The sequence below is a fragment of the Betta splendens genome, chromosome 11 (assembly GCF_900634795.4).
Source record: "Betta splendens chromosome 11, fBetSpl5.4, whole genome shotgun sequence".
Taxonomy (NCBI): domain Eukaryota; kingdom Metazoa; phylum Chordata; class Actinopteri; order Anabantiformes; family Osphronemidae; genus Betta; species Betta splendens.
Window position 1 is genome coordinate 4,409,471 of NC_040891.2, and position 26,251 is coordinate 4,435,721.

Sequence of the window (26,251 nt, forward strand, 5' to 3'; positions counted from 1 at the left end):
ACCACCACCAAAGACAGTATGTTTTTTATCTAAGTAAGGACTTTTTTTTTTGTAAGTGAATACTTCCTGGCTATTCCTTAAGCGACCTGAATGACTGTTTGATGGTTAAGATGTTGTTTTAGTTTTTGGTTGAGTTAGCATTAGAGTAAGGGTTAGACTTGTGTCTTCAGCTGCGAGTGTTAGGGAAAAGGGCCAAGAAAATGCATTATGCATTATCTTGATGTACTGTAGGATCACACACGTTCGCTGCTATGAAAAAAAGAACAGAACACTACTGTATAGTACCTCATCATATATTCTTTTAAATTGCTGCAAGCAGCACAGATTCTCTACCACACCTCTGCTTTACCTCTATTCCCACTGATAATCAGCCTCATTGTTAGTCATAGAAATACCAAACAGACGCAGGGTATTAAAAGAAAACACCCCTAGAAGCTCAAAATGGTGTTGGGGCAGAAGAAAAAATCCTGATAACTGACACATGCTGACAAGAAAACAGACCTTTGTATCTTTATGCATGGACACAATTCTTGTAAAATTGATTTGATGACTGATTTACAGAGTAGTAAGCATTTATCAAATCCAGGATCTATCCTCGCTGCGTTTTTGTCAGCCAAGCACAATAAAGGCCAAGCTGGCTGATGTCACCGAGTGAGGCAAGGTGAAATGGACTGGAGATGAGGTCCATAGATGTTCCAGCTGGCCCCAGCTCAGCACACAGGTTGTTATTAAAAGCCTCATAAAAGGTTAGATTAGTCTCTAGATATGGTCTAATCCTCGAACGACTCCACATTCAAATCAATGAACCCAGAAGACACTAGGAGTTGTTTCTGCCCTGCCTTGGTGTCTGGGAAGCTGAAGGGACGAACATCTTTCATAGGTGATCTATGTACTGTAAATGCCTTTAACAGTTTAAATCACTGTTGCACCATGCTGGTCTAGTTTTAAAACACAAGTAGCTCAGTGCTAGCTCTGTACCAGTAGGACTGCTTCAGCCTCTAGCGCCCTATCCTATGAAGCGTAGGTTGGATTTTATATGTAGCATAAACAGATGCTGATTTACTGTAACTGTAGGTAATTCTAGTCTGGCTTGTGTTGAATAAACATAACAATTGGCTTCTTTTGTGTTTTTGTGTGGATTATATATATATATATATATATATATATATATATATATATATATATATATATATATATATATATATATATATATATTTTTTTTTTTTTTCTTCCAGTTATGTGAAGTGTCAATTTAAATGTGTCCTTCTGGCTCCCAGTAATTACCTGTCCAAAGGAAACCAGTGCCAGACCTTCCCAGGCTGTGTCTCCCCATTTATAGCCCCTTTGCATCATAGCAGTGTGGTATTTTTAGACTATGTGTATAATGTGTGCTTTTGAAGTGGAGTAAATGACAGGAGAGACTCATTGAAGATGGGGATTTACTTGGTGACAAGTCCACGGCTGCAGTACTAATCATCAAAGATAAATGTGTTTGAGTGTGGTTCAGCAAGAGCTGGAGCTTTCCTTTCGTCTTTGTTTTGAAGTCTTAATTGGAGTTTAATTTGTGTTCTGCTTTCTTTTACTGGCTGTGAAATGATAATTGAATTGGCTTTTTTTTTTACTCTAGCTCTCTTTGATCTACTCTAAGCGCATGTCTGGGCTCAAAGAGTAATTTGTTGTTGTGGTGTAAATTTATTAGGGATTTACATTATTATTTACATAAGGCAGGTGAGTGAGAAGTAGAAGACATGGGTCACCTGTAATGAAACTTAGTTTCATTAGTTAGTTATTAGGAAATTCAAAGTAACACAGGGAAGAACTCACACTCCGCCTTAAAACTATGTTCATATAATTTGTAATCATGTCATTGCCATTTCAAAGAATAACAGTTTGAGAAAACATGACAAATCCACAGTGTTTGCACTAATCTCTACTCATTGAGTGAATGATTCCCCATCCTCCGAGTTGAAATCCGAAAATTACCCATGAGCACATGGATCCACTATACTTTTGCTAAAAGGTGGAATAAGAAGCACATATGTCACCAGCTTTTCAGTGCATTTACTGTAAAAATGATTAGCAGGAGTCAGAGCTGTTATTTGTCAAGGCTGCTTTTCAAACCAGAAAGAGGTATAAGATATAATTTTTAAAAATGCCACGCATTTGTTCACATTTGGTTGTTCACCAAGTGATAGTACAGAGCCATTCGCACCTCTCTTCCTTTTTTATGTACGAGGCATTCATGCTTCTCCAGATTGGCAATGGTATCTTACAACATTATACATTTTACAGGCGGAAAAGCAGTTGTTAGACTGGATGCTGCATTACACAGTCTCTTCTGTCTTGAGAGAGATTTATTTGTATGGTCTGAGGATATTTCCAATTGATGTTGCATCGCTAAGTGAAGGACTTGAATGCTATGGGAGTAATTAGAGTTGAACTAGGGTTCACTTTAATGAGCTACGGTGGAGCCACAGTTTTGTTTGTTTCACCTACACACTGTACGTGACAGTTAATATAACCTTAGGCAACGGACACTCTGGATTTTGGTATTGAATAAATTGGAGAGATCCTAAATTGAGAGGGAAAAGCTTGGACCTGAAGGTGTTTTTCAGATTAGGTTACAGTATACAAGATAAAATAATCATCCTTGCTCGGCATCAAATAGCCAGTAAATAAATGATGAACATGAAAATGTGTCCGTTATTTGTCTTAGTTAAACATAGTTTTGTTATTAAGTCGGCCTTAGCATGAGTGCTACATTTATCTTTAATTTATTTTTGAATTAGATCTGCTGTTACATTAATAATGAGGTTTACTGGTAGTTCAAGGTTTGTCCATATTGCCTATATACATATTGCTATTACCTTGATGTTTGTCCTGGTCGACAATTCAAAGGGAATCTCATCAACCCTAGTCTTGCAAACCTCTATTAGTCTACTTTAAAATATTCATATAGCAATGACATGAGCTGTTATCAAAGCTGATCTTTAAAACCTTCTAAATGCCTTTCTTTTCTTGTTTTGCAGGATGGCCATCCAGGTCGATAAGTTCGACTTCGATAGTCTGCCACAGCCGGATCAAGAGACAGCCCGCTTTGCTAACCCCAAACAGCTAGAGGAGGAGCGGCAGCATGCCCAGGGCTGCCAGATCAACAGCAAGCTGGGCATATGTTGGAGCATCATATCCTTGTAGTGGGTATCGTTAAGGTACAGCGTCACTATATGTAAGAACGCAAACGCACTTGAGCCTTGCTGGAAAGACGGTAGATAAATGCGTACGGTTTCTTTTGAAATGAGAGTGCCCTTGGTATGTTTTCAAGTGAGCAGATTTAGTCCGTGTTTCATACAGAATAGTGTATGTTCCTGTGAATCAGATCAGTGATACAGACATCTGTATCCCACATCTGGAGGCCCTGTGGCCAACGCAGAGTTGGTTCGCCTGCACTGACAGATGGTCAGGCATATGGTGAATTACTTGCCACTCTGAAACTACGAGGTGATTTCCGAGTTTTGTTGTATGAAGGCGTGTAATTCCGCACATATGTGCATCATACTCTATAAGATGTTCCTCTGTGTTCTTGTTTGCATGATGTGTCAACATTCTGTCGTGGCCCTAGCTGTTTAATGATTTTTATGTTTAAGGTGCTTTACATGCACATCTTCATTGGTTGTACACAGATGAACGTGATTCTTGGGTTTCTGTCACACTCCTCTCCCCGACCCCCGAATGCAAATACTGTGTGTCTTTGTGCATTATTAAGGATTTTTGCTCTGTTTTATTGTTGGCAGGGAAAATTGTGACGTGTAATGCAATTTTTCTGGCAAGAAAATTACAAGCTTGCTAGCTTATGAAATGTCCTGCTGAGTGTGATGCTCGATAACTATGAATATACTGTATATGATACACTGTAGCTGAATGTGGCTGTCGTTCCTTCCAAGGCGCCTTAATTTCTCACAGATAAATTAATCCAATGGGTCTCAAGACTGAATCAAAAATAGTCTGATGCAGTTCATGAGATTAAGGTTGTCTTTTTTTTTAGAATATTAGCCAACTCCTGAAAGCAGGTGGAGGTGAAAGACATTTGGTGCAAGAAAATAGGTAAACACAGACGTATGCAAATTTTTGTACCACACTAAACTTTATTTAGTACATGTGTTTACACTTAATTATATTATTAGAGTCGCTCGTTGTGAATGAAAAAAAAATACCAATAGTTAATGACAGTATATGAAAAAGGAAGGAATTAGAAATATACATACTATTTTTACATAGTAATTGCAAAATATTATTACAGAAAATCAATGCTATTGACAGTTTCAGAAGCCTTTTATTCTAAATAAGGTCAAGGTCACATAGTTTAAATGGCCTTGTGGCACAGAGACAAAAAGTAAAACACATATAAGATGGCTTGGTACTTACAGTACTGTAAATGCTATGGCCTTGATGTACTGAGACACCACCTTCATTCCTGAAATGGTCGACTGTCAGTTGTCTGACACCAGGTTCCACATATGAAGGCAAGTGGTTCAGGCAATGGATGCATAAGGGTTGCAGGGCTGCTGTCGTATGGGTAAGACATGCAGATTCCACAGAGAGGCACTCAGACAACCCCAGAATCCAATGCTTTTGTGAAGGTGGGCATTAGTACAGTTTAACGAAAGTCGGGCAGTCCGTGTGCCCATCATCACTTCATCACACTTTTTTTGACACTTCTTCTGTGGCAAAATGACGTTCTGTAGGTGCTGTCGATGCCCAGCTGTTTCACTGAAGCCTTAAAGCCATAGCACTACTGTTGTTCACATTGTTTGTGGTGTTGTGGTGTGTGCCATGATCAGTGAATAATGCGGAGTCAAATGCAACAGGCAGCACCTTTCGGCACAGAAAGTCTTGGTCCTTCTGTCGCTGTACTAGAGTCATTATAATTACATTACATGTAATACATTAAAAATTACATTATTAACAAAAATGTTAATAGACACAGTTTTGGTGCTTCTGCTGCAGCTACCGTAGTTGCATCCATTATTCTAAATGTCATCTGTCTAATAATCGGTAGTTTCATAAATTCATATATTATCTGGCAAATCTAGCCTTTATACATAGATGGCCCTCGCTGCCAATAGTTTCCTGGTGTGGGTACAGTCCATGCACAAAATATGTCACAATTCTTGTTTTATAAACAAACAATAACAAAGCGTTATCAGAATTTCAGTTTTATGCAGATGACACAGGACTGTCACAGTGGTGTCTAATGGTGTTCCCTGGCTTAAAAAAGACAAATAATCATTTACAGCTAATCAAAACTTCTATATAATTCTGATTTCCATATATCTGTGTGCTACAGTAAATAAATAATTGTATACGTAGCAAAGTATACACTCTCATTATCCCTCCAATACCCGGCTGTTGTAAACGTGAATAATGTAAAAATGTTTTCATTGCTAAAGTGTTTCTTACTTTGTGGTGGTTATAAGTGTCTTCTTCCTGTTGGCCTTAACTACTCCCACCCGTCCCTGCGGCGCCGTGGAGAGGCCAGTGTAGAGGGAGTCCTCAACCAGCTGGTCCTAGAACATCTACAACTTGCTCCTTTGCAGTGGGGTAAGTCCATGACTGTGTGCCTAACTACAGTGAGCTTATGAACGGAGATCAGACACGCGCACGACAGCACAGTCATTACTGGAAGTTTGTAAACTCCATTTAAAGTTTTCTAAATTTGTTAGCATGAAATCTTTATTTGATCAGAATCTCACATTTTCTGGGCAGTATGAAGTAAGTGAAATGAGATTGTGTTTTGCAAATTTTATTTCAGCTTCCACCCTCTTTGAGATTAGACCTCTTATAACATTTTCCATGAATAGAAATTGTCTTGTGACTATGATTATCTAGGTGGTTATATAGCTGTCTCCTTACCTGTCAGTTAGTGTATCACCTCCAGAACTGGTCTCAGTCTATGTTTTTTATTTGCATTCATTATGGTCTAGATACTATTTTGGAGGAATGTGGACAGCAGCTTGAAAAACGTGTGAATCACTGGGGACCACAGAAATTGTAGGAGCACTCTTTGGTCGCACCATCTGTGATGATCCACTGAAATCACTTTTGATTTACTGTGGGTGTTTGTTTTCTGAAATTCCTGGCCTCTCTTTGGGCCCTGCCAGCTTTTTGATCAGTCAGCAGGGGCTGCCCTGCATGTGCAGAGGAAAGGCAATCTGCAGGACCAATCAGACATGGAAACATATCTATCTCTTAACTATCTACAATATCAGAAGGGGTCAAGACATATGCTTCAGGGTCTTGTATATCTTTTCAGCATGGAACCATTCCTAGTTCAGCTCACAGAGGTTCATTTACAACATCTTTAATCCAATATTTTACATGCTGTGTGCATTGTCTGTGCAAACATTTGCAGTGGGTGTTTTCCTTCTATCCCCATTTCTATAATGGAAATGTTGCAGTTTCGGGTTAAGTCTTTGCAGACCTAGGTGATGAGCCAGATCATTTGCCGCAGCCCATTAAAAGGCCTTTATCAGGCCTGTTAAGACAATCACAGGCTCAATTGTGAGTGTAATTCAAGCATTTCCCTCGTGTTTAAAATTGTTAGTCCAACCACGAGCTGTTAGTGTCTTGTAAGCCCTTTCACGTACATGTAAAGCTACTACTATGTAATGTAGATAGATGCTTCAAAGAATGTTTAAAAATTCCACTTAAAGTTGTGTTTTATTGCTACCTGAATCATTTGTATGGTTGAAGCTCTGTGTCCCTCTTTATACCCCTTTAATAATGTAGTTAAAGATATCATCATTACTATTTCATTTTATTCACTTTCTGCACCTCTAGCAGCCTTGGCTATAAACCACTTTTATATTTCTCCCGCAGAGTAGAAGCAAGTTTAATCATTTGCACACCCAATGATGATTGGATCTTATTTTAACATTTTTCATTCTGATCTGCTTGATAATTTGTCCTAATTATCTCCAGCAGGTGTTGGAACCTTGACAAATTCTTCAAATAAACTTTCTAGTCCTAAGTAAGAGATAAATTCCTTTTCTTTGCTCAAAGAATGTTACTGAAAAGGTGGTGCAACTGAAAAGTGCCCCTTTGTTCTCATTAATGTAGAAGCGTGAAAGAACATGGCAGGACAAGGAGTCGTCTTTAAAAAGAGACAGTTACTGCCGCGACTCCTTAATTTCCCTCCTATGGAACAATGTAAACCTCTTCCTTTATTTGTCCTGGTCGTGAAGCTCTAAGGTGTTTGCAGAACGTAATGTCTCTAACAGATTTCATTTCCTTGTGCAAATGGAATGCATAATGCAGTGGGTTATAGCTGACGTGTAAAAGCAGGATGCACTATATGAAGATTGACCTGGACAGTGTCATGAGCTGTTACGTTTCGTGTGATAAGCTGTTGGTAATGATTTCTTATCTAATCCAGGAAATCCTGCAGTTTTTGCTTAACCATCTGCCAGACTTCACCCTATAATAAATAAACAAATTCTGTGGATTTATTCAAGCATCTTTTAAATGAAATTTTAATTTAGCTTGTAATCATGCAATCTCCAAATCTTCACCAAGAGATAATGTTAACAGTATAATCAGTAAACAGAATATTATGCTTCGTGGACCTATATATAACATGGAACATGGACTGACTAGTACAGTATCTAAATGGATTCACAAATATACTAAAGAAAAACTCACCACATATTTATTTATAGATATTATGCCTCGGGCAAGGGATGTAAGAGAGAGAGAGCGGCTCTGACATCTCAGGCAGAGCTCAACCAATTGTGTGGCATGAGAAACTTGATACCTCTTCACTTAGTTGCTACCATAGAAACCTATAAATATTTGATAACGTAGAGTGTGGAAAGTGCCAGAATTTGTTTTATGGCTTTGTATTTGTTTAAAAGCTCATTATTATTATTGTTATTATTATTGAATGGCGAGCAAACAGGGGCCATTACTAGATGATTCCGCCTGCGGGGAGAAAACACTTCACAGCCGCATCAACGGCTCGGCAGTGATGTGTAACGTCTTGTGTGGTGAAATTGACTGCTTATTTTTTTTTGTTCAGCTAAGTTTGTGCTTTGAGGTTGAGAGGAGGGTCTGTAATTCACCAAGCCAGGCGTGAATGAAAGCAACTTACTTTTATGGTTATGTGGAACAGTAAGTCTTGGACACCGTTTAACCATAAACACAGACACAAACGAAGGCGATGCCTCTTCTTTGTGTTCAGTAAACGACTTGAGCATTATTTTCTTTTCTGCCTGTTTTTTGGGTTCACAAGAGCTAAAATTTTTCAAAACCATTGTTGCTATGTTGGTTTAGAAAATAAAATAGCCTCATGCTTATCAAGTGGTCCAGGTTTTAAAACCTCCTAAAGACATTAACTCATGCTTTACATGTAGACATAAAGGTTTTGCTGCAGAGTTTGTTTGCTTTTCGCATTCATTTCCTGCCCCAGCAGACTTCTCCATCACATTATCCACCAGCGAAAACTTTTTCTGATGACTGTGGATTTCAAAGCACTGTTGACAGTTTTACAAATTGTGTAAATGTCAGCAGAGCCACTTGGGAGATTCTCAGCTATTTTTATTTATTTTTTCCAGGAGGTTTGTGGCCGGCTATTTAATCATCTGTGACAAAATGTTATTGTTTTTCCAAAAACTGTAAAGGCAACATTTCCTTCTGTGAGCCAACCCAGGGTGGACAGGGAGGGTTACAGATGGGAATATACTATAGTTTTTGTGAAGGGTCCTTTTAAAATTACTGAATACAGTCTGTTGAACAAATATTAAAGATTATTTTTGCTAAGGGGTAATATTTTTGAATTGGAAGTCTCATGAATCCCCAAGTGATGCCCGTTGAGTCACCAAAGATAGATAGACAGGAGAGGTCTCCTCTTCCATTCTATGATATTGCTATTTGTACTTCCAAGGGCCTGTATCAGTCTAATTCTATTGGCTGAGGATGACAAATTTCCTCCACATTTTCTGTGATGGCAAAACAACTGATATGTCTTTTTTCATTCTGCAGCCTAGCTTTATGTACAGTAAATAGCGGCAGTGATTATAGATCCTCAGCCGTCGGTTTGATTAAAGGAAAAGTTGTGCACCTCATCATGGAAATCATGGTGCCATGGCGTGCTACTAAATAAATGGTCACTTGACACAGTCGATGCGGGTTGTCGCTGCAAACAAATTATTTTGTGTACAAGAATCAAGTAATTGGATGTGTATATAAAGTTACTTGGTTAAAATATTGCAACATTAAAAGCATTACGTAATGTTAGGATTAATAAACTTAGGATAAATAAGACTTGACATTTGCTTTGCTCATGAATATTATGTGATCAATTAAAAGGATTATCAAACACTTTTTAATGACCAGCATTAATTAGAAGCCGCATTAAGGCAACACTGGACGAGCTTTGATTTTCAGCATTGTCTGGTGGTTAAGTGCTGTAACTAAGCAGTAGGATAAAAACCAGCAAGTCTAATGTGGACTTTGAACCTATTTCCCCTGCCGTCCAACTCCCCTTCCCCCACCCGGCTACCACCAACAACCCATCTCCGTGTAATACAAATTCACCCATGAATGGAAAGACAAATGTTTAGCCTAGCAGCGAGATGGAAAAGGGAAGGGTGGGGCTGTAGGAGCTCACTGGCGTCTAAAGCGGCTCAGCTCGCGCCGCCTCCCTCCCGTACTGCTCACACACAGATGGACATTTAGAGCAGTCACAGGCGTTGGCCGTTCAACACACACAGAGGATGCCTCGCGGAATAATTTCCCCTCAAACTTTTGTCAGCAGCCCAATTGCAATAATTGCTGCAGGTCTGACAAATGGGGCTGTCAAACAGTCGAGGGCCAGCTTACGCTGGAGTCCTGTCGAGCTAGTGATCATTAGAAATACTGAGCCTGAGAGAGAAATGTGAACTAAGAAGTCACATCACAAGTCACATACTTTCTAAAAACTAACTATAAAAGAAAACAGAAGAACACGGGGTGTTTTGCTGGTGGCCCTGTTGGCGACTAAATGGAAATTGAGGGCGTGCTTCATCAGCATGGCTGCTGCAGCATTTCCCATCCCACCCTGTTCACCATCGTTTGTTTCCATACTGAGCAATGACCCCAAACACTCCTCTCGATTGTGTGGAAGCTATTTGTCCATGATGGAGAACACTGGCGCCCTGCATCAGATGACCTCGCCTCTACAGTCACGGGATTTGAATTCAATTTGGGATTTAGATCAGAGTTGAGGGTTGAGTTGGACCAGAGAGTAGAAAACGCAGCCAGTGGGTCCTGGCGATATGTTTGTGATAAAAAATAATAATGTCTGATGGCGAAAGTGCATGCAAACATTTAACCTGGTAGTAGTGTGCTTAGTATTTAACAAAGTAAGAATTTGTCATTTATCATTTAGAAACTTGTTTGACAAAACTGGTTTGCTTGTTTGTATTTATAGTTTACACACAGTCCCAACCTCTTTGGAAGTGGGCTTTGTCCGTCTCATGCCTAACCACCATATTAAAGTGCCAGCTCATGTTTCAGATGGTTGCTGCCATTTAGCTGAGTGATGACACTGGGTGGACAAGTGTGATTTGGCCGCATGCTTCTCAGCTCTGTCGGTTCGCTATCCTAAAGCTAAAAGCCACAGGAAGCCGGGACAATGACGGCACACCTTTTCTGGGAGTACGCTCCGTCTCCAGGGCTGGTGTGTGTGATTTACATAGGCAGTGCTGACTCAAATAGGCAGATAATCTATTTGTCGTGGCTTTAATGTAGAATTGCGAGCAGATCGCGCCATGATTGCCTTGCCAGCCTTTCCTTTTGTCTCTGGCCCCGTGTGGATCTAGTCTAAGCACATTTAACGAGCCCGCAGCGTCTGTTTATGGGGCATTTATCATGGCTACACAACAATCAAGGCTGTCAGGGCATCAGTTAGGTGAGCGGTGGCAATAAATCAAAAGTCCCTTGGCCTGACACAGACAACACACCACATACAGTACTTTTTCAATTCATTGGGTTGAATGGGAGAGAAGAAAATATTGGACACCTGAGAACATGTGTAACGTGGATGATCACTGAATTCAGAATGGTGACGTACAACCTTTAACAACATCAAGTCAGGTCAAGATGAGTTCATAAAAGCTTTGTTGTCATCACTACACATCCGCTCTCATGCACCTGTTTCACACCTCTACCTCACAATCAGCACTATGAAGTCACTAAAGTTTATTACATATTTTGGAATGCAAACTAACCGATGTCCTGTCAACAGTATAAAGGCTGCTGCACCTCACCAGTGCTGCTAATATCCCACATTATTCCTACCAAGTTACACAACTAGGGCCTGTGAAGGCATTAGGCATTAATATTAGGATGTATTCAAAAACTGTAGTTGCCTTGTTTATAAGATCCAGTGTTTCTTTTTTCCTTTAACCCTTTTCTAAATGTATTTTCAGCCGTGGCATGTCCTCACCCCTCCTTTCTATCAAATAAAAACACCTCCTTCATTGATTTCTTTAGAGGAAACAAGACTATTCCCAACAGCTAGGTTTTCATCCCTGAAAGACAGATGACCTGACATTTCCAAATGGAACAAAGTACAGCCTCTGGTCTCGAGCAGTGGTATTGCAGCTTGTAATTTGGGGGAGGTTTTTCAGACATCCAAAAATTGGATTCTGCCCAACTCTTGCACAGAACAATTAGCACTGCTGCAGTCCTACTGTACATGTGCCCTCTACGATCTCTACAAATGCATAGTCTCATAATCTGGGCTTTTCAGCACTTCTGTCCATAGCCACTCTTTATCCACCTCAATCATCCCAAAGTTCCATAGACTCATGACAGGTATTTTTCCATGAGTGGAGCTGCTGTTGTGTTGTTTATATAGTAGACATTGAGGTGCATGTGGACTTGCAAGGCATTGCATTATGCATTGTTATCAGTTCCCGTCACAGCTTGCTTGTATCCGTTTTTGACATTTGTCTTCTCGGATGTGATCTATCCAGTTGAACTGCTGGACATTTCAGTAGATGCTGGCCAGCATTGAGAGGTGTGTGTTAAACACTATTGGTCACTGACACTGACCGTGACACATACTAGCTTTGTCTGAATGGACCCAGTTATGTGGTACAGTACATTAATTGCACTCTGACCCAGTGTAAGAGGGACAGCATACTTTACAGTAAGGGCTGTTTGCTCGGGGCCAGCTGCAAAAATAAAGTGTGACTGTGTGACAGCAAATTACGGAAAGTTTGCAACATTGTAGCATCCTGGTGAGCCTGCAAAACGCAGGAGATGTACTGTATTTTGGGAAACATTTGACAGGAATTTGTTGCCACATCTTTTCACCGTGTCTCTTTGTCATTTCCTCATTCACAACCACCTGCAAATACAAAGTCATTTGACTTTATTCTAATTTGACTTGAGTTTAAAACCACTATCCGTATGCCTCCTTTGAAGAACTAGACGCGTCAACATGTAAACACCTCACAGGATGATTGATCAGACAGTCTACAGTTAATGATCATCACTAATGTTGCATTTGCACATATCAGTGACTACTCTCATCAACATTTATAGAACATCACTGGATTCGCAGTAAAATGTTTTCAAAATAAAAGTCTAGATATTACAGTAGAAGGGATGCAGTGAAACAACTGAACTTATTGAGGACAAATAACCAAGCACATGTCATGTAACAGTTGAAATTACAAGCATTAATAAAACATTAGCCTTAAAGAGCATCCATGTGTTAATCTTGTGTTGCTTCAGTCTACAGTGGGAGTAGGTCTGGACTTAAGCTCACTCAGTAGGTTTGTGTGAACCTGCATACAGGTACAGAATTAATTTAAGATACAATAAACTTCTGTTCTTTGATTTAGCTTTATTTTCATTTTAATAATTTCTATCTGCCATACAAACAACAGTTCAATATGGACACAAACCCTGTGGCATTTGTTCAGTCCCAGTGGAGGAGTTTACTTCTTTTTTTATTTATATATATATAAATGTTGTAGATCGATAGTTTACCATAACTCCCAGACCAGTGTCATGCAGCCAAATTGGACATTTCCTCCTCGGGTCCATATCAATAAAATATTTGGATTCTGTCGTGGGGATTTAGGAGTTGGACTATATGCTTCAAATAAATCTGCTTGCGCAAAATGCCACCGAGCCTCTAATGTGTCGATACCTGCGGTGAATAATGGGGTTTAGAAGAGCAAAATACAAAGAAACTGGGAATGTCTCTTCTGTATCTCATTGTATGCAGTTCATGAAAAATGACCCCCCCACACTTCACACTTTCACACATTAGATGTGCACTGCCCAGCTTGTATTCCAATTGCCCCTGCCACTGGTAAAGTGTTCAGTCAATCAGCTGCTGGAAAGCATGATTATTGAGGAGAGTGGACTAAACTGAGTTTCTGTTCTCCAGGTCCTGATTGATGGATTTAGATAATCAGCAGTGGGCAGAGGAGGGATTTTTAGAAAGTCTTCCGTGGGTGGTGCCAACACTGCCATTTGTCAAATTGGGTTGATTGCTTCTGTTAATACATTGCATCAGGGCCCATGTCACTTAAATTAGTAGCACTTTTCTCCTCAATTACGAGGCAGCTTTATGCATGGTAACTACCCAGCATCCGTGTCGATGAGGGGAAAGAATCTCTGTCATCCACACCATCTTGGACTCATTGAGTTTCATTTCTTCTAAGCAAGTTTCTGGCATTTTTCTACATCTGATCAGTGATTATCTGGCTCATGGGCACTGATCCCACTTCTGCTCCATCAGAGTTGAACATTGAGTTGATGAATGAACTCATTGTTTCAGCTTGGAACATATGAATGCGTTGATATCAGTCATGGCCACATTCCCACTCAGCGCAGCATCACCTCTGCACACACACAGACCCACACGAGCATAACATGTTCTTAGTGCTGAATTCTCTTTATTTCTTTCTTTATTCAACATGGATGGCCTTTTGTTCTCCTCCTTTGTCTGTCATTGTTCTGCCCACCCACAGTATTTAAAGACAATCATGGTGTGTGTAGTAATTAACTCCAGGGATCCCACTTGCTGTTCTATTTTTAATGCTGGCTTTGTCTGCAAACATAAAAACCACAGTCTACACTTTGAATGAAGTGATCACAAGAAACAACTTGTTAAAGGTAGCTGATATTTTACCATTATAACGTTTGACTGTGGTGAAGGGTTTGCGCTTGTTCTGCTCAATCACATAACATGTTTTTTTAAACTATTTAATAATTTTAGGCATCATTTTTGAGCAAGCCTGACAGTTTTGTGCTAAAACCCCTCGGGGGTTATTGGCCACTTTGGCGCCTCCCAAAGCACCAGTGTGACTGACACCTCAAATAGTTGTGCCACAAATGAGACTGATGTTTTATGAAGGTTTCATTGGGAAACAAATAATACTCAAACCAAAGACACAGTTTTATTTTAACAAAGGACACATTATCCAGATTGACAAGGGAATTATTTACTAAAGTGCTTCAGGCATTTTATTCTGAAATCTGAAGTCTAAAGTCAGTTTAACATGAGCGCGTATGCACAGTACAGTATATATCTGTAGGGAGGCCAGCGAGTACCCAGCTCCATCCATTCTTCCACTTCTCTCTCCCCCACAGGGCCAGTGTTGCACTAAATAACATGTATGCTGACAAAGGTTAAGCAGTGAGTCAGGATCAGTGATGACAGTTTGACCAACGAGTCTCAGCCAGGCTGCCACAAAGCTCTGTGCGGCAGATGAGACTGGACACACACACACACACACACACACACACACACACACACACACACACACACACACACACACACACACACACACACACACACACACACACACACACACTTATTCTAGAGACTATAAATCTCTCTTGGTTTTCCAACTTTCACACTCAGAGGTTGTAATGATGGACTCAACGTCTCTGTTATCTTGCTGTGAATTTATTGCATTTTATTTTCCATATGTCATATTTGACGGAGCACATGATTTACACATTGGATATTTGAGCTTTTGTTTTGTAGCTGTTGCCTGAAGGTATATGCAGAAAGACTGCACCTTGCTGTGCTCCACACTTCTACGTACTTGGCACTGAAAAAAAAAGCAGATGATTTAAAAAGCAATAGTACACACAAGGTTTCCGCAGAAAATATTTCTTTCAATGCTTTCAATTTCTTATTTCTTTTAATTTTCACTATCTCCTGAATAATTCCCTTATATATTATAGGGGATTGTGTACAAGTATGGTAATGACTGTAGACTAATTATTGGATTGTTCCTATTCATTTTGCAGGGAAACATTTTTCTTGTAATTATCTGAGACTAGTTAGTTAAGGACAGACAGTTTTTGCAATGTCATTCTTTAGTAAGACACTCATCTTTAATGGTCACTTTTAAGAAACTTGAGAAGGAGCTGATAAAAAAGTAAAACTTTGTTTTTGAACTTTAGTAGCACATTTTTATTTGACCTTTAAGCTAATTAGAGATAATGTCCATATAGTGACTTAGAGAGGGTTTTATTTCCAATTTTAAATGACATGATCATTAAAAAACAAACAAAGAAAAGACTAGAATGCTTTGCTGTATGTGAATTTATTCTGTTAATTTAGCAGTTACCTTAAAATGAAAATGTGGTTAATTTCTAATACAGAGCAGCACCAAATACCATTTGTCTCACTAAGAATTACAAGCAGAGGGGCTTTAGTTCTGCCGTCTTGCCCGAGCGTGATTCAGACAGTCTGGTGCAAGCAGGACACGGTCACATAACAGGAGGAGACACACACATACTCAATCTGTGAGATTTCAGCATCTTAAGATCAGTTGCTTCTTTACAGTTAGACTTATATAATGTTTTTATATGAAATAAGAGCAGCGCTTAAGCTTAAAGGATAAGTAGTTAGTGAATTTGCTATGGTTGAATGGAACGATTTCAATTTTCTCTTCTTCTACATGTAGCACAGTAGCTGGGGTTTTGCTGGGAAACTTGTTTCAATGAAAAAGACAAGTTTAGGGCACTAAGCATCAGAATCCTACAGCATAACGGTTATAGTTATACTGAGTTATACTGTATAATTACAGTATATACTTTGCCTGTCCAACATTGAGGCAGAAGCCCTCAGATAACTTTACTCTAACTATATGATCAGCTTTATTGTACAGTATGTTCTAAAACTTAGAACAGTTGCGTTAATGAAGGATCATCACTAATTCATTTGTGAATGTGTTTAATTTGCTTTCTGTCTTTATTTGCAGATTGAATTCCAACACATAATTTTTTAAGATGTTCTGGGACCTGATTGCACAGCTAAGGACAAAGGTCCTGTGGCCCTGTGGAGCTTTGCTAACTTAGGAAAAACGAACAAAAAAAGAACAAACAACAAATATATATTGTTAAACAATTACATGTACAATTAGTATTGCTCATGAACCTTCAGTTTCTGAGTTCCATCTTCAGTCAGTCAATCTTGAACTATTGAAATACAACCTCCTGCTGCTTTTTAATTGTCTAAGGGATGGATGGACTTGCAGTATTGATAATATCATTATGTCTATGATAAATTCCATCCTGGTCAGTCAGAACTCATACATGTACACAGCATTTCAATGGATTTCTGTCTACTTAACCATGCTTCAGCACCAATACCAGTTCACTGATCTGCTGGTGAACCAGTTTCAGGTGAGCGTGAACGTGTCAATATGTTGTACCACCAGCAGTGTGTGTATATGGTCAAAATGTATGTGTTGTACAGATTAAACAAAGTACAACAAAATACCAGAACCATCTAAAAGAACGCCTACGTTTTAGAACTGTGGCCATGTGTGGATCCCTTGCATGCCTGTTTAGTGGGCAGGCCGGTCAAAGACATTTTAATGTCATGGTGACCTGTGTGGCTGTTTACTGGACACCCTCTGCCCATCTGCCAGTCTGAGTTAGTCTCTACCCTCACTGCACATGGAGTTGAAAGCTGCGGAAGCACACCAACAGCAGCCACTCAACGATGTGTGTTACTCCATACCACATGATGTACAACCAAAGCTGTAATATGCTCCTAATGATGGTGTATTTGGCAGCGCTGTCTTACACTCATAAAGCGGCGGAACGCAGATGAACCCTGCTTCAGAGTGGCATCAGCGCCTGATTGATGCACGCACAGTTACTCGTACATTTCTCTGTTCCTCTAAATCCACATCCACCACCATCGTGTTGGTTAAATCGTTCCGAGGTGGTGACTCAGCGGGGTCATTATTGTGTTATACTCCTGCTTAATGGAACACTAAAATTTTAATGACGGTTTATATTTAGTTGGAGCCATATTTTACCAGTTTGCATATTTTAACAGCAACAGCTGTGGAATCTCCTATTTTCCTTTGGGCTTGCCTGCAGCATATGTCTCATGTGAAGGTAAAATGGAGCCATAAAATGATACTCAAGGACTCAAACTGGAGTCCCTGGCATGCATGTGAATTAGGAAGAAGAGATTTGCTGCTGCTTCTGTCTTCACATGTGTTACTGTCAATGTCTGGCAGCAAATATTAGGGTGCTTACGATGTGAGCTGTTTATTTATTCATTTATATTTAAGTCCCTTACCAAATTGTCCAGTTAACAAGGATACAATTAGTTTAATGCTTCAATCCTTTCCCAGCAGCATGTGTGTCCTGAATTCTCCAAGCTTCTAATATTTGACTGCACCAGGTGAAGAATTGTGCACGTCTTTAGCTGCCCCAGTGGACAAAGTGCTCGACTCTGCTGAGAGTAGTTAGACTCCATCCAGTGATTTAGCATGCCATGCATAATACAATGTTAATGGTTGCAGGCTAATGAGTCCCACTGAAATACTTCAGTCCTGTGAGTCACATGTGGACCAAGTCTGATGTTGAATTGATCTCAACTTATCTCAACACGGCCGTTGTTGAACCTTATTCTATGCAACCGGATGATATGCAGATATTAATTATAACGCTATGTGGCTTTTGGTGCATGTTTCTGCTTGGTCACTTTTCATGAATCAGTTTTTATGAATTTGCTGGAGCCCAGTCACAGTAAAGCTTCCATATGCTCAGATGTAACCCAGGTGATTTTCCTGCCGTTTTAAACATCAGATGGAATTTATTCACCCATTTTTGAGAGTGCTTGGGAGAAACACATGAATAATGCAGCAGCACTCAGTGGCTGTGGTGGGCCTTAATGAGATTTTTGGGGAAGATTGTGCTTACTGAGTCATCTTGAATGAGAGACGTGTCAGAGAAGGAAAGAGTGAAGGTGAGCATGAGAGAAAGGTTTCAGGTATGTTCTCTCAAGTCGTGCGACTAATTTATTTCATGACAAGAACCAAATGTAATGATGAAGTCACAAAAAACAGAGGCCAGGGTCTGGCCATGTCCTCACTTATCAACAGTGGTTAGGGTCAGAGTCCAGTTTATTTAACTGGAGGCAGACAGACTCCTACAAAGATGCATTATTACTTAAAACTATAGGGGGGGAAATATGGCTCATTCCACGTCTATTTTAGATTCTCACTTTCTAATTGATACTTCAATGGACGTTTATTGTTACTGAACTGCACGAGTCTGTCAAGTAATATTTAAAAAAAAAACTCATTTGTCCTTTTGAATACCCATGAGCCCTGTCTGCCCTTGCTGTGGAAAAGCACAACAATTACAGAGAATGCCAGCAGCGAAGTCTTAAAATGAACTCATTTAGAATCAAGTTCGACTGTATAGATTGCAAAAAGCATGGTCTCTACCATCTTATGCTCATTTAAAGCACAAGCATTTCATTTTAATCTGTGATTGCTTTTGTATTGCTAAAATGCCCCTGGGGAGCTGCAGTTAACTTCCCTGCTCATGGTTTCATGCACATATTGCTTGTACCTTCCATTCTGTAAGTCACGAAGCAGGATTTCTAAAGTAGCTGCTTATGCAAAAATGGATAGTGGTGTATAGTGTATTTACATCTGGTACTGATTTAAGTGCCAAAAAGACATTTGGGCAATCTGAAAATGGTGCAATGGTACAAGTACAGTAATTAGCCAATGAGGCTTTAGTCCTAAAACACACTCGTAAAATTCTGCAATGTGTGAAAAAATCTCTGTACTGTAGCTGTCCTGCTACAGGAAGTTCTGACAGCTTAGTCTGACAACTAAAACAGCACACCAAACCGACACTAACACGTTACTGCTAGAACACAGGGAGAGGGGGGGGCTGCTGTTGCTTGCTACTGAGATGTCCAGATGTCATTAAAGGCAGCACCTCTCGTGTGGGTTTAGTCAAAGGAACTCAAGGACTCACACTTTGGACACATCACTTAAATGAAAAAGTGCAGATGGAACATGCTGCTGTCGGCTCTAATGAAAAGTTAATCACCTGAAAGGGAAGGCCTTAACACATACAGGATGCTGATGTGGTCTGTCTTTAATGAGCAGCAGAAGGTGCAGAACCTACAGTGGTCCTTAAATGCAGCGTGCTGATTGGCTGCCAATCACTCGTCCATTTCTGTCCACGTTTCATCTCATCTATTACAGTGTTGTTTTAATATGGGAAACTAAATTTAGAATAAAGTCCTGATCTGTAACCATGCTAAGACAAATAAACAAAACCACAGTCTTTAGCTCTGAGACAATTCTCCGCCCATAACGGTAAGATTTTAGGCGCTTCATATATTAAAATGTTAGACATGTACCGAGTAAATTATCATTAGTTTGACATGTATTTCCTCTACAAAGGAGGCATCGGATGGATCCAATCTATGTTCATTTACATGCAGATATGCAGCACAGTCCTTTATTGTTACTTGAGACTTTTCTTTTCTCTGATGTTAGTTGCAATTAAAAAACCCTATTTCACCTATCACTCTCTGCTAATAGCACAGGGAGTACGGGGCATCAAGCATCAAGGCACAAATGCTGGGTGGCATATTATCAGTGCTCCAGACTTTCATTGGCTTAGCTCTTTGTGATAAAAACAGTCCTTTGTCTCATTTTACTTAAAATGCACAAAAATCATCTTTGATCTTCCTTTCGGATGAACATTTGTTCATCCAGTCACCATCCATTTATATTTGTTTGTTGTTTGTTTATTTTTATTAAATGATGAAAAGAGTTAGTTTTTTTTTCTGTGTGCCATTCATTCAAAATCAAATGTTGTTTGAATCTATTCAGTTCCTGGATTCATTCCTGAACAAAACCCTCTATGCGAAAGTAGCCACACCCCCAACATGTAAAGATAACGTGTTCCCAGTGTCATTTTGTTTTGACATAAACAAATCATAATCAGAAAAAGCAGTTATTTACATGTGTTTGTTGTTGAGTCTTTGTTAAATTCATCTAGACCTAAAACGAAGCAGAAGTAATTTTCCTAGGAGACAGATTCCATGGGAAGCAATTAATTCATTATGCACTTATTATTCAGTATGTCTGCATATTTATGTGCTTTTTTCTCTTTTTTGCAGTTGTGTCTGACATCAGCAAACAGTGTGGAAACGCAGTATTACAATAGACACGTGTGTTGTATTGTTTGCATGGAGACAAGCCAAAGGACAGGAGTGAGCACATGCCTGGAGGAGAGTCTCTAATTCACAGTGTGATAAGTCACACTGGAACATCTGCGTTACCTTAGCCATGACCTGCTGAACCATAAGATCCTACTTAAAATGAAGAATACATTTAAACATGCGGCGGACGCACCGTGAATGGATGTGTACAGACCCTCTGCCTGACTGTGGATGTACAGTCGGAGGCTAATCTTAAAGGTTAAGTGCTCACATTTTACCATTGTGCCTGTGCAAGGACTATTAGAATGAGCCGCCTTATACAGACTCTTAAAACCCCATTATTACAACTACAAACACTGAAGTCGCATTGAGAACATCTCTTCACAGCTGAATGACACATTAGTCTTTTTTTGTTGTATTTCTCGCCTTGCTACGTAGTGTGACATGACTCCAGAGATGCAAATGCAGATACCAGAGCAATGTCTAACTCCTGATTCAATCTAACTCCTCATCTGTCAGATCCGTAGACTGGAATTGTGCCATTGCCGATGACGAATCGCATAATTGTAGATGAGCGTTGAATGAAATTTAAGATGAAGGGGGAAAAGCTCTGAAGGTGCTGTTCTTTGTGCGGTAATGGCACCAATCGGACTCTCCCGTCCGTCACTCCCCGCATCTTGCAGCAGTCGTTCTGTGTTCTGTCTCCTTCCAACAGCAGCGCTGCCATCACAGAGTGACTGATGGCGGGCTACTGGACGTGACAGATATAATTGGAGTTTTGCTTCGGTTTTACTAACTTCACATTCACTCTTCTCTTCTAGTGTCCCCGTACTAGTCAGTAACTAGTCCTACAATGCCGTTCTAAGTGCTCACTGGGTTTTATTAGCAGATAGCAAGCCTTCCATTTGACTGTGTGCTGCAGGAATCACTGTGATGAGGTTAGTGCCAGTGTTGTCTTTACCGCTGCCAGTGTGATATTTCAAGCGTTACAAGCAGCATCGTAGCGAGGGAGCTGTCTTCTTGGGGATTGACAGCTGGCAGAGTCTGAACACAGCGGCAGCACCAGCCATGTGTTCAGAGACTTTGCTAAGCATTGAGCATATTAACACTAGGACAGTTACATAGTGTACAGTAGCTTTTGTTAAGAATTCAGCCACTAGAGGGAAAAAAGCCATGACATTTAGAGGCTGAATGAAGGTGGATTAATACTGAGTGTAGGGAACGACTGAACTGTATATTTCATCACTCCAGTACAACCAGAAAAGGTTAAACTGACAGTGACATACTGACTAATAGGAAAACAATGGTTGAAGAAATATATATATATATATTTTTTTCGTTTGTATCACGTCAAATGACTCACAGAAAAAACCCAAAACTCTGACCCACATCCAAGTGGTACCTTGGCCTCGCCAACTGCTGTTGCTATGAGCAATGTATGTGTAACCAGCGCTGGCCTAGGAGCAGATGAGTCACTGCATCTCCATCGTCCGAGCGTCTACAGTTTGCTTCTGTAGTTTGGCTTGTGTTGGAATCCAAGCTGGAGAAGTTTAGGGAAGAAATATGTCGATTTTGATGGATAAAATTGAGGGCATTGTTTCCTCTGGTGTGGCTTTAATCACAGTCTTTACCTTGATGCCCAGCAGAGACACAGTGAGTCCGCTCTAGAGTATGGGAGAGAGTTCAGAACCCAAACGGAGCGGCAGCCAGTTCAGCCCTGAAACGCCGCTTCAGACATTTTAGGAGTCGTCACCAAAACAGGACAAGTTAGCGTGGAGCCATCATGTCCCAGTCACACTGCAGATTGTGCCATGTTGAGAATCGCACCGCGGAGGTGCTAATGATGATGGCGATCGCACCCCGTAACCACGGGCAAGTGCGGCTATTCTTAGCAGCAGCACTTTTTTTTTTATTTAGGAGAGGAATGTGTCGTGGTTGGCAGCGTGGAGCCGCCTGTTCTCCTTCCTCGCTTCATTAATCTGTTCATTTATTCAGCGGACTGCTCTCTCATTGGCGTCTAACTCATTCATCAGACTGCGTTTGTTTCCTCCAACGCTCTCTCCGTGTTTATCTGCGCTCGACTAACAGTCCGGGATATCGGTCGTCACCTAGGAGAAAAAGAAGAAGTCGTCCGTCTTCGGGCGGAACCATCCATCTGCCTGCTTATCTTGTCTCAGTCCCCGACCCGCTTCTTTACTGACTGTCTGACGTGCCTCCAGCAAGTGCAGATCTAGCAAAAGGCTGTAAGACTGTTTATTTGGCTTTAGGCTAAGAGTCTCCTGCTCGGCGTTGCCGGGGTGCTTACCTTAAATCCACTTACCTCCAGCACCGAGAGCAGCATCCAAACATGCATTTATTTTCATCTCTGCAGAAAGGTTCATCAAACATCTTGCCAGAGGAGGTGAAGGCACTAAGAGGCGTGTTTAAAATACTAGGACACCGAGCGAGGAGCATTCGTGTGGTAGCGTTTTCAGAACTTACAAAAGACTTTTATTTTTCTTCTTCCTTGAGGTAAAGACAGCCTGTTTCACCCTGCCACAGAGGAACAGAGGTGCTGCTATGCTTCATGTTCCTGCTGTATTTATTTGACTTTTTTTTTTTTTTTTTTTACTGCTGATTGTGTTGAGGAAATTGTAGAGTACAATATAAACCTTTTAACCCTAACCGTGTTGTAATTTAACAATTGCAAAAAAAACCCCAAAAAAACAAGAAGGCTTGCACATAGAATCCAGTTGACACATAATTTGCCCGGCGACGCCACAGGGCCCCAAAAGGCGCACTTCAACAAATTCAATGAAGGCCTCATTGACGAATGAGATGTGCGCTCGGCTGTCGGCTTCGGTAGATTTAGCTGACGCGCTGTCAGAGAGAGTTGTGTCTTCCTCCTGTGCCGGTCCATGCGTGGCCCTCCGTGCAGACCTCAGTGTGCGCTGGGTGGGGGGGTGCTGGACGAATGACACACTGTACTCCTACTCTACCTGCTGTTACTGTATGTGACGTACAGAAAAAATGAGCTGAAAATGGATGTTGGTCGGTATTTAGATTGTTGGTTCTAGTACCAGAAGAAATTCTGGTTTCATCCTCCCACATCATGTGACAGGTTGCATTTCTCTCTCCACAACCTCGTTAACTTAAACAAGGTTTTCATTCACCCAAGTTTAGAGTTAAGCCTTTAGCCACACACACATTAAAGTTCAAGAAGTCGGAGGCTGTTTGAGTTGTGTTTTTTTTTCTTTTTCTCTGTCTGGACCCTCGTTTAAGTCTCTGTTCAACCTCTCGAAACACCTCGGCCTGTGTTTATTATTACAGAGACCTATAAATCATTCAGCTGCTTTTGGTAACGCCGTGCCCTCGACGGCTGTTTTTAGAAGTCGGAGCTATTTCAGAGGCAGCACTTGAACAGGCCGAATTAACGCTGAATAATTCAGGGAAAGGAGGAACGAGCAAATAGCAAAACGGCTGCTTGGGGGAAATACTTTATTCCTCCTCGTGTTGATGAGTCTCTTTTTCATCTCCCCTGTGTTTCAGCTAAATTAGAACATTTGTAGGTTTGTAATAAGTTTGTATAAATTTCAGTTGACTTTTAAATTATGTATTTATGAGTTCATTTTTGTGAATGATGGTATTAGACTCATTTTGTCTTGTCTTAATAAGTGAAGTCCTGCGATACATCAACGCGAGTGATGTATGGGAGACACTGTAATGCAACAAGGCTTTAGCTTCCTAATTAGACAAGTCAGCATCTGCATACACCCTTTAATACAGAGCTCAATTACTCTCTGCATCAAATTACCAAAGTAGAATACTGAAGTGTTTTTGGATGATGGTACTTCATCAGTAGGTTGTGCCTGATGCTCTGATCCTACTCATCATCAGTGACACAGCCTCTCCTCTGCCTCTTAATTATATCAAACACAGACAAACCTGCTCTCTGTAATTGGGCCTCGCCTGAGAGCCACAGAGGTCTTAGTCATGCCTCCTTTATGGTTGCATTTGATATTCACTCCCTAACAAGATTTTGATAACCTTCTGCTGACATTTGGACAATAAGATTCTGTTTAGAGGGACCGGCGTGGTGGAGCTCACCCTGCCTGTCGAGACCTCTCTAAGCCTGAGCTGCGGGAGCCGATGTCCTGTCCTCATTCAACATCAAAATAAACTCACGACAAATGTTGCATTTATTCAGCAGCCATTGTTGTTGATGTCAGGGACTACTGAGGAGACGCACTACAGTATCACACGGCCACCTGCTAATGCAGTGCTGCCTTTACATGCATACTACTAAACGTTTACTGCAGAGCTATTTCACTGCATTGTATCACAGTGACCTTAACAAGCTTCAGATTTCTGTAACACTTTAGTTTAGTCCTTGCATGGATCTTGTGAGTCACGCAGTGCATTAGCCCAGTTTTGCCTTATGATAAGAGAAGGAGTTTGTTGAAGTATTGCCGTCAAGGATGTGAAGGTCAGATCCACTTTTGTATAATAAATGTGGAGCTTGACCTTGGGATTTATTCATTTATCATCATTCTTTCATCACCCAGCCCAGGGCAGCGCATGGATTTTTGACAGGATTCAACTTCGCTTTGGCAGCCGTGCACTGTTGAGTTACCCCAGATGGCTTCAAATTAGACCTCACTTAGTCTGATAGTCTGAACTGGAACTGCTGTAAAATTGCGTTACAGTAGGTTCATACTGTTACACTTTTCCCAAGTTATACATATTTAGAGACCAGGCTGAGACATATTTTAGTTAATAGATTTTTTAATTTGGATGAATACTAACCTAATGCAGTACATACAGTACTTAAGTCTATTCAATTTATTTTTATAGCACCAATTCACAACAAATGTCTAAAGTAAAGTTCAAGGCAGTACTGAAACAAACCCCTGAGCAAGTTTCTTTTATTTTTAGTATATGCATTAATTATTTTATATCTGTGCATCATCTAAGATTTGCTCTGTTGCACTTACTCATCGACCACTTTTACTATTCTTCAGTGCTTCACACATCGACTGTTACGATAAATGAAGCTTGTGCCGGATCTAGAGGAGATGGCAATTTGTGAAATAAAATGAATGACCGTAATGATTGACTTGTGAGTGCTAATGGCACAACGCTGATAGAAGACGCTGAAGATGGATGATGACGAAGAGGTTGCAGGGTTAGAGTGGGGTGAGGGGATCCCAGCCCTTCGTGAGTGGGAGTGACAGAGCTGATTAGGGGCAGCGTGAGGAATGGGAATGCTGCTTCTCAGGTATGAGGCATGTGATGTGAGGGAGGCAGAAGAGCTGACGGAGCCAAGACATGTGGAGCAAGTGGCTGCGTTAGCCGCGTGGTTGGTGGTGGAGGTTGGACTCGGGGCTTGGATAAAGGATTGCTTAGCAAAGGCTAATTCTGTTCGACCCTCCTGATGCTGTTTTGCATTATTCTTCCATTAATCACGTTGAGTTAACGCACATCAACTGGAATGACACCAGTGATTTCAGAGCTGTCATTCCATGTCGTGATGGAGATGCTGCTGATAATGACTGCAGCCTGTTGTTTTATTAAGTCGAACAAAGTAAATGAAGAAGCTGTATTAAGCTTAGTCCATCTTAATGCTCGTGTGTTTTACAGACTTTCAGCCAGAACGTGAAGTCATGACTCCGATGCTTTAAAGCAAACGTGTCCTGTTGCTTTCGTTCTTTTCTGCATTCACAGCAGTATCAGTGTGTTCTTAGGAGCTTGTTT

The 26,251-nt window shown here is 40.6% G+C and overlaps 1 protein-coding gene across 3 annotated transcripts in view; it reads left to right on the top strand.

Moving 5' to 3' along the window:
• The window catches only part of trappc9 (trafficking protein particle complex subunit 9), a 103,373-nt gene that overhangs the window by 63,897 nt on the left and 13,225 nt on the right, over positions 1-26,251 (top strand). For 2 of the 3 annotated variants that reach the window (XM_055512694.1, XM_055512695.1), the window contains 2 exons: positions 3,030-3,182; positions 5,507-5,598. In XM_055512694.1, coding sequence (XP_055368669.1) covers positions 3,030-3,182; positions 5,507-5,598 — 245 coding nt within the window. Of the gene's footprint in view, positions 1-3,029; positions 3,210-5,506; positions 5,599-26,251 lie in introns of all 3 variants that reach the window. The other variant, XM_055512696.1, reaches the window with a different exon arrangement.